The sequence below is a fragment of the Kuraishia capsulata genome, genomic scaffold (genome assembly GCF_000576695.1).
Source record: "Kuraishia capsulata CBS 1993 genomic scaffold, Kuraishia_capsulata_scaffold_2, whole genome shotgun sequence".
In the NCBI taxonomy this organism is placed as follows: domain Eukaryota; kingdom Fungi; phylum Ascomycota; class Pichiomycetes; order Pichiales; family Pichiaceae; genus Kuraishia; species Kuraishia capsulata.
The window spans coordinates 1,710,940-1,724,102 of record NW_019172951.1 but is presented as its reverse complement, the minus strand read 5'-3'; the positions used below and the strand labels follow the sequence as shown (position 1 = coordinate 1,724,102).

Below are 13,163 nucleotides of genomic sequence, written 5' to 3'. Positions count from 1 at the left end.
ACCATGAAACAAAGCTACGATAGCTCATGCTTCAATCCCGAATTGTCCCCAATTATAGATAATGTATGTCCATAGGTGTGTACTCAATTTCGCTAAATTCATTCAACCATTGTAGTCCACACAATAATGAAGCTGTAAAAAGGTTGGCACGACATAATAAGTATTTCAGCTTTTCCTCTTAGAAAGGTATTTCTTGGGTGCTGATATTCACGATAGACTATAAGTATCATCATGTAATCATAGCTCGTCATGCCCTGCTGGCTCTTCACGAGACTTCTGATCAGAAAAAGAAGGATGAGTACGCAGGATGACTCTTTTGTAACCTCTCATTGGTGGACTACCAGAGTCTGTAACCTCCAATATAATATGATAAGACTTGCAATGATCAGCTCCTTTGTATCTTCCAAAATGGTGGATACAGGCCTTCTCAAACTCGGGGACTTTGAACGAAACGACTTTAGTTGTGTTCCCTGATACAGCAATTTCAGGCACTTCTTTGAAGGTATTTGAATTTGTAGCTGTCACGTCCCTGTAATGAAACCAGCGGAACTCCAATTTGTCCTTCTTATCCAAATCATACGTTGCAGAGGCATCCAAATACACTGTGGTCCCAGCTTCTACTTTAAGCTCCAGAGGAGTGGCAGAGTCCGACCCGTTGACAATCACAATCGGAGCATGATTCGCATCGTTGAATGATTTTACTGTCCATTGCATCCTACCTGCAAAGTCGTTTTGATATGCGTCTCGCCATCTCCAGATTGTAGCTTTATTGCTGCAGTGCCATTTACCATCTTTACCCAATACATCATCGGTCACGTCAGCGTAATGATTTATTTGACCTGATATGTCAATCAGGTCGTACCTTCCACCCCAGCCTCCATGTTTTGGTGACTCTGGGTCGTTTAGTCCATTAGGCAACACATGCAGGAGGGAAGGTGTGTCCCCTTCCATGATAAACATATACTCCGGATAGGCCTCTCCTAGAGGACTAGCATGCCTGATGTACTTCGACAACCAGTCCTTTGCGACGTAGGATGAGTCTGGTCCACCCTCCTCAAACCTGTTGTAGCTCTCACCTGATATGCCGACCCACGTCGATAGTGAGTATTGATTGAAACCATGAGACGACGAAATATAGAATATAGCAGGATATCTATACCTGATCCAAACCCCTGCATCATCCTGGTCAGAAATAGAGTACACTCTCAATTTTTTGATGAAATTTTCAACCTCTTCTGTGGATCTCGTCTTGGAAATCTCGTTCAAACTTTCAGCCAAAACTCCTGCACCACCCCAGACTAAAATCCAAATAGTTTCGTCTGGCGAAGTCTTGTCTACGGCCTCGATCAACTTTGATGCTCCTGTGCTAATTTTTTCATACTTCAATGCAGCCAATCCGTAAACAGGATATCCAGTACTTACTATTTTGCGAAAGTAAGAAGCGGGTGGATAACTTGGAGAATGCTTTAACAGGTTGGGGTGCACTTTCTCATATGCATTCAAGATTGGATAAATGTCCTCGTCATGTATAGTGTCATTGAGCCAGTATGATGTTGTAGCAACAATTCCAGAAACGTTGATTTCGTTTGAGTACAGTAACATCCGGACTAGACTCTCTGCATCGTCGGGTTCATTGGAGATATCAGTTAAAATGAAGACATTTGGCTTGATGTCCTTGCTGGGAATGGACTTAGCCCATACAAGTACAATACAAAGAGCAGTTGCAAGAAAATGACTGATCAACATGGTTCTGGGATCTAGGCGAGAATTGCTGACCGTTAGGCCGGTGACGTACAAAGGCCCTTATACCCTATAGTTAATGTAAAAGCGTGTGAGTGAGTACCATCTTGGAAGGTGGGCGATGAGGTAAGGCTACTTCTTACTATTGCAGGAAGAATACGCGCTCCCCTATTGCTCTTGGCACCCCATGCAGATGATGGAGAAAGGGGCATATGTTTACCCCACCTCCACTCTGTCTGGGGGAGCCTTACCCCAGCTTCATTTTTCTATTTTCTGACAAAAAATTTAAATGGCACAGCTATGTAGCTAACCAGGCCTCTTTAGCTCACCATATATCAATGTATTTCAAAAACAATCTAAGAGAGAAACTTTCAGTTTGCCCACGCACTTTCTCTTAATCTGATTCACCAGTGTCGACTGTTTCCAAATGCTCTGACTCAAGAGCCTTCTCGTCACGCCCACCATCGATCTGGTCATGTCCAATCTTGGATACTTCTGTCTCGTAGTCTTGAAATTTTCTGAAAGGAACTTTTTTATCATACATCTCATCAATTTCCTCAAAAGACCTGTGCGCAGTTTCTGTTTGAAAGAAGTAAACGTAGATCGTCAAAAGTGCAGATATACTCGCAAAAATGAACATGGTTTTCGCACCAAGATTGGCCTTATCTGGATTAAAGATGTATGGCAACACAAATGACCACATCATACCAATCATGCTGTGAAATGAGAAAGAGAGGGAAACTGTTTTGTTTCTCAAGCTGGAACGAGCATTTTCAGAAGCAATTGGATATGCAACTGCTCCAACCCCCAAGTTGTAACAAAATCCGTAAAGAACCATGAACGCAACAGTTGTAGTTACAGCTTTCGGGTTGCGGCTACATCCGGCTCCTCCAATGATGAAATCAGTCACCGAAATTAGCATGGTTCCCCACAGTAGATTAGCTCTCCTGCCAAACCTGTCAACAACAAACCAGGCGGCGATATTGCCGCCTATGGATAAACATTGGGCTCCCACGGTGAGTCTGAACGAGGATGCAGTGTCGTAACCTGCCAGCTCGAAGAAGTAGGTCGTGTAATTGGACGTGAAATAAACACCAGACATGTTTTGGATAATGAGTGGCACGGCAGATATTAGAGTTCTCCATTTGTCCCGTCCTTTGAAGCAATCAATATAAGAGGAACTCCGTTCAAATTCTGCATTCTGTTGAACTGTCACATGAGCAACCGTAGCTTGTTCGTGAGCAGCGACAGGATCCTTGAGTAACTTTCTGTAACACTGCTCTGCTTTGTCAATGCGTCCTTTTAAAACATAAAACCATGGGGATTCGGGGAGAAAGAAAAGTAACGGAAGGGTGACAGCTGCAAACCCCCATTGTGAAGCAAAAACTGCTTTATATGCCCAGGGAGACTCCTTATGAGAGATAGAATAGTTGATGATAAAACAGACAAGAGGACCAATGCAAAACGACACATTGCAAATAGAAACAACCAAACCTCTAAGGCGCAAGGGAGCAATTTCTGAAACATAAGTAACACCAACCGCTTGGATCAGACATACACAGTAACCGTTTAAAGTCTTGCCGGCCAGAAACATCTGAACATTTGTTGCTGCGAATTCCAATGCAATAAAAGCCACTGAAAGCAAGACATGTGCGAACAAAGTCCACTTCTTGCCGACCCTATCTGCCAGGAACGAGCCAACATTCTGGCCAACAATTCCAGCAGCAATTGGAACTCCACTAAATGCGGATTGCCAGCTAGCCTCAATAACGTATCCAATTTCGCCGGTGGAAGTGGTGTAGGGATGACCAAAATTCTTTCTGAACTCGGGAATCGAGACCACGATTCCGCCAGCTTGGTTCTCGAAAGAACACAAAACAAACATCCAGATGACAACAAAACAGCAGTATACAGCATAAGGATACTTCTTGATTGTCTGCCAATTTGTCAAGGTATTGTCTTCAACCTGCGTTTGAGCCGCTTGGTTCAAAGCTACATTCTCACTATGTACTAAGTCAGTCGTCATTGCTGTTGATACGCATCATCCCGAATATTCAACAATCCAGGAAGGATTTTTTGTCCTATTTATACTTGGTCTTGAATATACCTCAGAAGCACCCTGAAATCTGTGCAATGCAGGGTTTAGTGCACCCTTACGTGGAATCTCTGTTCACCCCATGGGGTAGATGATAGGGGTACTATTAGGTTCACAGATTACTGGTTCTGGGAATTATAGACGGGATTAGCAATTTAATACACTACTGATACTCACAGAATCATAATGAGATCATGATTTGTAGGTTTATCTCATCAGTATTGAGTTTGGGACTTATGGTGGCACCTTCCGATACAAGACCTGGGATAGTAGGTCTACGCTTCCCCACACTTTCCGTCACGTCCACTCTACATTATTTTGCCACGCATTAGTTTTTTGAAAAAAATAGTCAACGATAGTCGTTAAAGTAAAACACTAACTAACATTCTGGCTCAATCTGAGTCTGCTGTCTCGACAGTCTCCAAGTGCTGTGCCTCCTGTGCCTTTTCGTCACGTCCCACATCAATCTGCTCGTTTCCTACCTTCGAGATTTCTGTCTGGTACCCTTTGAACTTTCTGAAAGGAACCTTGTTGTTGTACATCTCATCAATTTCTTCGAAAGACCTGTTTGCAGTTTCCGTCTGGAAATAGTAAACGTAAATTGTAAACAAAGTCGAGATTCCAGCAAATATGAACATAGTCTTTGGTCCCAGATTGGCCTGATCGGGATTGAAGATATAGGGTAGAACAAATGACCACATCATACCGACAGCACCACTTATAGAAAAAGAGAGGGCGACAGTTTTGTTTCTCAAGCTGGAACGTGCATTCTCTGAAGCAATTGGGTATGCAACCGCTCCAACACCCAAGTTGTAACAAAATCCGTAAAGAACCATAAAAGCAACAGTTGTAGTTACAGCCTTTGGATTACTGCTACAACCGGCTCCTCCAATGATGAAATCAGTCACAGAAATCAATACAATTCCCCAGAGCAGATTAGCCCTTCTGCCGAACCTGTCGACAACGAACCAAGCAGCAATGTTTCCACCTATAGATAGACACTGGGATCCCACGGTGAGTCTGAATGACGATGGAGTATCGTATCCTGCCAGCTCAAAAAAATATGTCGTATAATTGATTGTAAAGTATACTCCAGACATAGGTTGAATCACCATCGGTACCACAGATATAATGGTTCTCCATAAGTCTCTGCCCCTGAAGCAGTCAATATAGGAGGAGCTGCGTTCGAGCTCCGCATTCTGTTGAACGGTTACATGTGCAACTATTGCCTGCTCATGTGCAGCCACAGGATCCCTCAGTAGCTTTCTGTAGCATTCTTCAGTTTTGTCCACACGGCCTTTGAGCGCATAGAACCAAGGTGATTCTGGAAGGAAGATCACCAGTGGAAGCGTGACAGCTGCAAATCCCCATTGAGAAGCAAACACTGCTTTATACGCCCAGGAAGTACTTCTCTCAGAAATGGAGTAGTTAATGATGAAGCAAATGAGGGGACCAATGGAGAAAGACACATTGCAGATCGAAACGATCAACCCGCGAAGACGCAATGGAGCGATTTCCGCAACATACGTAACACCGACAGCTTGAATCAAACTCACACAGTATCCGTTCAAAGTTTTACCAGCAAGAAACATTTGCACGTTAGTTGCAGCAAATTCTAAGCCAACAAACGCAACAGAAAATAGCACGTGAGCAAACAGTAACCATTTCTTACCAACCCTATCAGCCAGAAGCGAACCAACATTCTGGCCAATGATTCCTGCAGCAATTGGAACTCCACTGAATGCTGACTGCCAGCTGGCTTCAATAACGTAACTAGTTTCTCCAGTAGAAGTTGTATAGGGATGACCGAAATTCTTTCTGAACTCGGGAATCGATACCACGATTCCACCAGCTTGGTTCTCGAACGAGCACAGGATAAACATCCAGATAACAACAAAACAACAGTAGACTGCAAATGGATACTTTTTCACAGTTTGCCAATTTGTCAAGTTTTTGTCTTCCACCTGGGTTTGGGCTGCCTGGTTGAAGGCAGCGCTCTCACTATGTATCGAGTTGTTCTCTGTCATTATCGGTAGTTGGAACCTACTCCCATGTCACGAGTTACAACGGAGCGTTAGTTGATCCCCTTTATATATGCTGTCCATTGTTTTCATTATCGCGTTCCGTTCTTTCTCAACTCCGACATAATTTATCTTATGCATGATTGTCCAATTCATATTTTTCCCCGTGGGGTAAAATCTGAGATGACACAACAGTTTCTAGAAATTATAGCCGCAGTGCATGTTTCTGCCGCGCGATCCAGTTTGCGTCTCCGCTGATTTTAACGCAAAATCTTTATAATTGTAAGCTCGTGTTAATTTTGCGCTTATTGTGCGCATTGTAGTCGGCTACTTGGTCATTTCTGTGACGCGTCGATGAATATAGCCTACAGATCTTTTTTTTTAGTTTCTCGCTTCAATTGAAATTGGAAAATACTATCTCCCTTGCACGTCAGGAGAAAGGACGTTGTGATCAATTCCATTCTGACTTATAGGGTGAGTAAATCGATGCTGATATGTGCAATATATTGAATTCAAAATATACAAAGACCTTGATAAAGCCTTTATGTACTGCCCTTTAAACGAGGTCATGCAATGTTTCAACGGCAATCTTCCGAAGGCAGGCTCCTAGATGAAGTATGTGTTCCTGGAACACCTATATAATTCTCCAAGTTTTCAACCAGTTCATGTAACTATAATTCTCCAATGGTCCCGTCATACCATCGCTCATAGGCCAGAAAAACACAAAGGCTCCAATTACGATCGATTGTAGCACCACGAAAATCACCAATCTCCAGTTTCTATTCATAGTGATGGTGAAATACTCAACCAAAAACCCCATTTGGAAAATCGCAAAATACAATGCTGGAAAATAGTGATGGACATAAGTCACTCGGGACATGAGCACAAAGGGCAAGAAATGCAATACCCACGCAAGAAGCGGGAATACCCCGCCCATGGTGAAAACCCATAGATCATGAGAATTCAGAATCAAGATCTGTCTCTGCCATTGTAGTGCTAACTTCAAAATAATGAATACACTGACTAGAATACTTGCAGATGATAGCCAAACGACTATTGGATTTCCCATCATGAAATAGCGCACTTGGCTGCGGCCCCAACCACCCATTCTGAGACCAACGATATCGGTTGGCCATTGCCACCACGAAGAAGCTAAATCATCCTGCTTATCAGGATCTGGAACCAAAGCATTATTTGATGCCATCATGGCGTAGTTCAGAAGCACAAAGTCCCTCCAAAAATGTGACTTCGGAGGAGTGTAGTCTTGGTCTGCCACGGTTGCCTCGTTGATGTGATCTTCTACGTTCCACCAGGTCCCCTTTTCCTTGACAAACCACGAAGGTTTGCAGATCACTTCGCCCTGCTTGAAACCCCATGACGGATAAGACATTCCAGTAGTGGCGAGGTAGCAGCCCAGAACTTTGTGTCTTAGCCTGAAGGAGGTAGAAAGAGGATGGACCAAGTCCTTGAACTCTGAGTAAGATTCTTGCAAATCGGCATAGGTCTCATTGGAACTGTGTAACTGTTCAACAATCTCCACGACCCAGTCGTCTTTTTCATCTCCAATGTTTTCATCGCCATAACCTGAAACTTCCCAGAACTGAGACGATACATGGCCCCTGATATCGTGCGAGTGTAGGTTGGCTCTCGTCATTGGATGGCTCAGTCTTATTACATCACCATGTCTCACCTTACCATCTTGCGAAATCGGATATTTGCTCCTAGGGAGCTCTATGACCCAGTCGTTATTGGAGTCTCGAAACCCGTAGGTAGTGACCTGATGCTGGCCCGAACCTTCTGGATACACAGAGCCGTGAGAATGTAACAGGTTCGGACTAAGACCCTGTGACCTAATCGTGACTTTGGATCCGTATAGCACGTTTCTGGGTGCTGTAACTGTTATTTCTGTGTCTTCCTGATTGGCCTGGAATAACGAAGTCATCGACGACGAGCCCTTGCCAAACTTGTAAAGTGTCTTGAAGTGGATTTGGAAAATCAAGATATAGACAATTGCAGGAACAATAATGAGGGTCACCACCCGCACCATCCAATGAAACAGAAGACGAGCTTTAGAGGTCGAGTTCCAGTATTTCAGCCAAAGATCCAAAATCACATACAGACCAAAGACCACCGTGATGAAGAGACCAACCCATTTCACAGAGCAAACACACCCGATCGAAACTCCGCTAAAAAGCATCCATGAAAACCACGAAATACTCAATTCTTTGCCCTTTCTCTGGAGTGAACTGACTTTGGCCAGACACATGAAGGTCGTGGCAGTAAAGAACATCAGCATGGAGTCCAGCAGAATAAACTTTCCAAGTACAACGCTCATGTTCTCGAAACAGACGGTCACTGCAATGAACAAACACGTGGCTAAAGAAAAATTCAATAGTCTACTGGTGATGAACGCCAAAGGCACCGTCATTATGCTGAAAAGACAGTTGAATAGTCTCATCCTGCCATAGAGCATACCCTCCGGATACGCATCCCCCGAGTTGAACTCAAAAGACCCATTATAACCCGCCAAATATCCGCTGAGACCACACAGAAGTTTTCCGAGCGGCGGATGAACATCAAAGTAGAAATCGTGCCTCAGATAATGCGACGCAAACTTGCCAAAATGCGCCTCGTCCCACACAACGTGGTTATTCCATGAGATCTTATGGACCCGGACCGCTGCAGCAACCGCTGTCAATGCAATGACAAACACATAATCCGGAGGTGTTTTCTTAAACGTCACCATATTTCAATCAACTGAAATATACCGGCCAAGCAAACAACTCCCCTTTCGGCAATCAAAAACAGATAGCACACAGAGGCTTAATGCTGACGCGAGTGAAAAGTCTCAGACACGACCACATGCGATCGCATCGGAGCGGCGGGCGAACCTTCTGTAACTTCGGATTCACATGTTTGACGACTTTGTGTAAAACACTACTAGCTACTGATAAGCGATGACTGTGTAAGAGGAGATATTCACTTTACTTCTTCGTACCCAGAATGTTATCAAATATGTATACAGTCTTATTGTTTCTAATATTTACTTCAGCGTCGATGGCAACGGCATGGGATGTGGTCCCGAGTAACATTACGAGGCAATATGGCTACATTAACGTGTTGAGATGTATCAACCACAATGTTGGTGATGATATCACAGCAGTTGCTGTAAATACCCAGGGTTTGCTAGGTTTATATCATGATATGAACAGCACCTCATCGAGAAGAACATCATATATGATTAACAAATGCAGACATACCTTTAATGCATCGTTAGCAATTTACGAGGCTTCAAATAGATATGCGGAAGATGAAATGTTATATTATGGCGGAATTGATGAGCTGTTGTATGGTCATAAAACACTGGATAGCCTCATAGCTATGGGCAGAGATGATGACCTCACATCTGGTACAGACGCTGACTTAATCAAAGAAGAGAGATATCCTGATTTATACGAAATGCCGATATCTCAAACGACGGGCAGTTGCTCGAGCTATGAGGCGTTTCATACGTACGCTGACTTATGCCAAGACGATCAAAAGAACCCTTTCTATGCCTTTGGAACGAGTTTGGTATCCCGATACTTCACGTGGATGTGACATTTGTCACCCATTCGGAAGCAGAATACCAGCATATACCGGAAGACCAACTATTTCCCGTTCTTGAAAGCACGCCAGACGTCGCGGACATGAATACTGTTCGTGTAGCTCGACTGAAAACCGTTGATAACGTTTGACAAGAGTACACTGGCTGCCAAAAATGCCCTACTCAAAGGACAGAAGACGGATCTACGTGTGTTCGAAAGAGGCGCTACAGTGTAAGAGGAGATAATCTCTGTCCTTAATTTGCCATATAAGATAATAACAATTTACACCATTTTCTATCCAGTTACCTAGTTTGGTCATCCCTTCCAGCAATACAAACATGAAGGGTAGATTCGGATATCCCAGTATTTTTTTCAGTGCTTTTCTTGCTTGCGAACTTACCAGGTTTGACATAACGGGTCACTGCAATGCCACTGATATCTGGGTGAACTTATCATATCGCTTGAAAAAGTCAAGTGACAAACGATACTGTGTTTTTGTAGTACAGTCACTGTAACTGCTCCTGACCCAGGCCAGTAGTCAATTTTTTGAGATTCAATAGATCGGGGACGTTTTGCCTTTATACGGAAGATATCAGGCGTGTTTAAGTTGAAAATCAAATGAAAATACCATGTTTGTTGAGGTCGTGCAGAAATATCTGCGAAAAGAGCCTGTGCATATCACCGACTTCAGCAAGACATTTTCCCACTAGCAGGGTTTCTTTGTATGCACTGGCTATTCTTTTTTGGATTATCAGATATGCCGCACAGATAGACCAAACGGATGCTAAGTGTTGCCGTCACCGATTATGGACTAGAAAAATTTGTATGTCAACTCATAGAATGAGACCTACATTACATAAACTTATATATACATTACCCAATTCAAGAAAGAGTGTTAAAAATCTTACTGGCATCTCCGAACAAGAACGCAAGATAAAGGCCAGGTTACACATGCGATGACATCGGAGCGTCGCTCGGTCACATGCTCCATCGGCTAGGGCAGTTGCGGGTATAAATAGTCTCCGCATCCCCAGATTTCTAGAGCAAGTAGTCTTGTCTTCATTTTGATAACAAGGTTCGGTTTGATTCTTTGTTATTCTGGAACGTTTATTATTATCCATCCATGAAGGTCACAGTGTTAGGCGCGGCAGGAGGCATAGGCCAGCCACTATCTTTGCTACTTAAGCTGAACACATCCATTGACGTTTTATCTCTGTACGATATTGTCAATGCACATGGGGTTGCTGCCGATTTGTCACACATTCCCACGAAATCCTCTGTGGAATCCTACCAGCCAACTTCCAAGACGGATACGACGCAATTGCAGCAAGCCCTGGTCGGATCAGATGTGGTGGTGATTCCTGCAGGCATCCCTAGAAAACCGGGTATGACCAGAGACGATCTGTTCAAGATAAACGCGGGTATAGTTGCCGGTCTGGTGAATGCTATCTCCATACATAGCCCAAAGGCCAGCGTTTGTATCATTTCCAATCCCGTGAACTCCATGGTGCCTTTGGCTGCCAAAATACTGAAGCAGAATGGCGTTTTTGATCCCCGCAAGCTGTTCGGAGTCACCACATTGGATTTGCAAAGATTTGAAACCTTCAGTGCGAAATTGCTGGGTGTCTCAGATCCTGATCTACTCAAAGGCAGAATCAGCGTTATCGGAGGTCATTCGGGCAACACGATAGTACCCCTCTCACATCTCTCGAACAACATCTCTACCAAGTTCCAGCAGTTTGTTCCAGAACCAAAGGACTTGATACACAGGGTTCAATTTGGTGGAGATGAGGTTGTGAAAGCCAAAGAGGGGCGTGGTTCCGCGACATTGTCCATGGCTGCTGCTGCCTATAGGTTTATACAGACGATTATTGATCCCAGCACAAGACACTCCGGTATAGTACCTGAATCCACGTTTGTGAGTCTCAGGGGCATTCAGGGAGGTGATGCTCTTGCTGACCATCTGGGTGTGGAGTTTTTTGCAATACCTGTGCAAATAGGACAAAACGGACAAGCTGAGAGGATTGTGGATCCGTTTGAACTGGATTTCGTCAGTTCTGACGAGAAGAAACTCGTTGCCATTGCAGTTAAGGAACTGAAGGGCAATATAGAAAAGGGTTTGAATTTCAAATACGATGCAAAGCTGTAAGTGAAGGATTGAACTCAGATAAAGGTTTTCCTTCATTACCATCAAAGGGCTAGAGGGTATTTACGAAAGTAACAATTACCAGAAATGAAGCAAAGTCGCGTTTGGTAAAAGTGGATTTATATTCAAGATTTTAGCGGGTTTTCCATCTCATTCAAAATAACTTTTCTCGTTCATCACTTACTTGACTCCCCTTCCCAATACCGGATCGTAGCATCTCTCACCACCAAGTCTTTCTTCTTCTTTAACGTAGAAACCCTATACTCATCATCCGCCAACTTGAACTCAACCTTCTCACTAATGATGTTGAACCACGAGTAATGTACCGCACACTTACGCTTATCCTGTAGACATATCTGTGCAAAGTAGTTGTCCTCTGGTATATCAGCGTTGTCCTCCAGTGCCTCATACATTTCAAAATCTGATTTGAACTTTTCTTCCGTGAACCCTAGGTCTTTTAAACTCTTGAACTCTTCTGAGATCATCTCTCTCATACTGCCTAGATCTCCAAGACGTTTATCATAACCGCAGATGTCCTGAGCTTTACGCTTGCCTTTAGCCTTGCTCTGCTGTAATGGCTCGTCATTGAAGAACTTGGAAATATCCTCGTTGGCCTTGAGACTTGTAATGCAATCGCTTATAAGCTTGGTTCTGTCTTTGACTCTCTTCAGCAACTGTTGCTGAGCACTCAACGTCTTCAGATTATCCTGCAATTCTGTCACCTGCAAATCAAGCCTATTAAGCTTATATTGGATATCCGATGGGAATTCGCTGATGGCAGGCAACGATTTGCCCAAATCCTGAAAACTCAACAAGTCCTCGGACCTCTTCAAGGCTTGAGTAATTTCCTCGGGATTTTCCACTCCTTGAAGCTTAGACCTCAAAAATTCCACTCCGTGCTCAGAAGAACAATACTTGCTGGCTTTACCATCATCAATTTTGATAGGCTTGTAGCAGCTCGGCAATCGGCACTTTCTCTTCCATTTCGTCTTACCTTTTCCTTCAAGTGTATCGCAAAACTTGCAGTAGAATTCTGCCACAAGATGCTGATACTGGATGGGCAAATCCATGCACTTGAAATGCCACCAGCCTTCACACCCATCACAACACACCATCAATGCTCCATCATCTGGTTTGCGACAAGTACAATACAATTCTTCGGAGTCAATTCCATACTTTGGTGCTTTCAAATACTGCTGGTACTGTTGTTTCAGGAGTTTGAGGCCCTGTGTTTCCTGGGCTTTGGCTGTAAGAGGTTTCGGTTTGGGTGTGGACCTAGACTCGTCAGCGGCGGGGGTGGATTTCCGAGAGTTTTCGACTGTGGACATTGTGAGATTTGAATAGTCACCCAAAAATATCACAAAGAGGCAAAATCACAACCACCACAGAAGACTAGAAAAAGATACTCAAGAAAAATACGCGGTTTTCGTTGTTCGAAATAGCTCGATATCAGTTATCAAAATCAGATATCGGAATCAGATGGTCAGCACACGACACAAAAACATGTTCTCTGGTACACGACCAAACCACTTTTTGTTTTTGGTGGCACAACATGGCAAGACAGATAGAGAATA

General features: G+C 43.7%; 7 protein-coding genes across 7 annotated transcripts; 2 read left to right on the top strand and 5 right to left on the bottom strand.

Moving 5' to 3' along the window:
• Positions 1–237: 237 nt before the first annotated feature.
• On the bottom strand, positions 238–1,746 carry KUCA_T00002221001 (uncharacterized protein; the record flags this gene model as incomplete). The annotated part of the gene is made up of 1 exon (XM_022604480.1): positions 238–1,746. The coding sequence occupies one exon, from the start codon at positions 1,744–1,746 to the stop codon at positions 238–240; it is 1,509 nt and encodes a 502-aa protein (XP_022458257.1).
• A 388-nt stretch (positions 1,747–2,134) lies between these two features.
• KUCA_T00002220001 (uncharacterized protein) lies at positions 2,135–3,766 on the bottom strand (the record flags this gene model as incomplete). The annotated part of the gene is made up of 1 exon (XM_022604479.1): positions 2,135–3,766. The coding sequence occupies one exon, from the start codon at positions 3,764–3,766 to the stop codon at positions 2,135–2,137; it is 1,632 nt and encodes a 543-aa protein (XP_022458256.1).
• A 461-nt stretch (positions 3,767–4,227) lies between these two features.
• On the bottom strand, positions 4,228–5,862 carry KUCA_T00002219001 (uncharacterized protein; the record flags this gene model as incomplete). The annotated part of the gene is made up of 1 exon (XM_022604478.1): positions 4,228–5,862. The coding sequence occupies one exon, from the start codon at positions 5,860–5,862 to the stop codon at positions 4,228–4,230; it is 1,635 nt and encodes a 544-aa protein (XP_022458255.1).
• A 628-nt stretch (positions 5,863–6,490) lies between these two features.
• On the bottom strand, positions 6,491–8,602 carry KUCA_T00002218001 (uncharacterized protein; the record flags this gene model as incomplete). The annotated part of the gene is made up of 1 exon (XM_022604477.1): positions 6,491–8,602. One exon carries the CDS (start codon positions 8,600–8,602, stop codon positions 6,491–6,493), a length of 2,112 nt encoding a protein of 703 aa, XP_022458254.1.
• A 269-nt stretch (positions 8,603–8,871) lies between these two features.
• Positions 8,872–9,456, top strand: KUCA_T00002217001 (uncharacterized protein; the record flags this gene model as incomplete). Its single annotated transcript, XM_022604476.1, has 1 exon — positions 8,872–9,456. The coding sequence occupies one exon, from the start codon at positions 8,872–8,874 to the stop codon at positions 9,454–9,456; it is 585 nt and encodes a 194-aa protein (XP_022458253.1).
• A 1,110-nt stretch (positions 9,457–10,566) lies between these two features.
• On the top strand, positions 10,567–11,592 carry KUCA_T00002216001 (uncharacterized protein; the record flags this gene model as incomplete). The annotated part of the gene is made up of 1 exon (XM_022604475.1): positions 10,567–11,592. One exon carries the CDS (start codon positions 10,567–10,569, stop codon positions 11,590–11,592), a length of 1,026 nt encoding a protein of 341 aa, XP_022458252.1.
• Positions 11,593–11,765: 173 nt separating this feature from the next.
• Positions 11,766–12,917, bottom strand: KUCA_T00002215001 (uncharacterized protein; the record flags this gene model as incomplete). Its single annotated transcript, XM_022604473.1, has 1 exon — positions 11,766–12,917. The coding sequence occupies one exon, from the start codon at positions 12,915–12,917 to the stop codon at positions 11,766–11,768; it is 1,152 nt and encodes a 383-aa protein (XP_022458251.1).
• Positions 12,918–13,163: the final 246 nt, after the last annotated feature.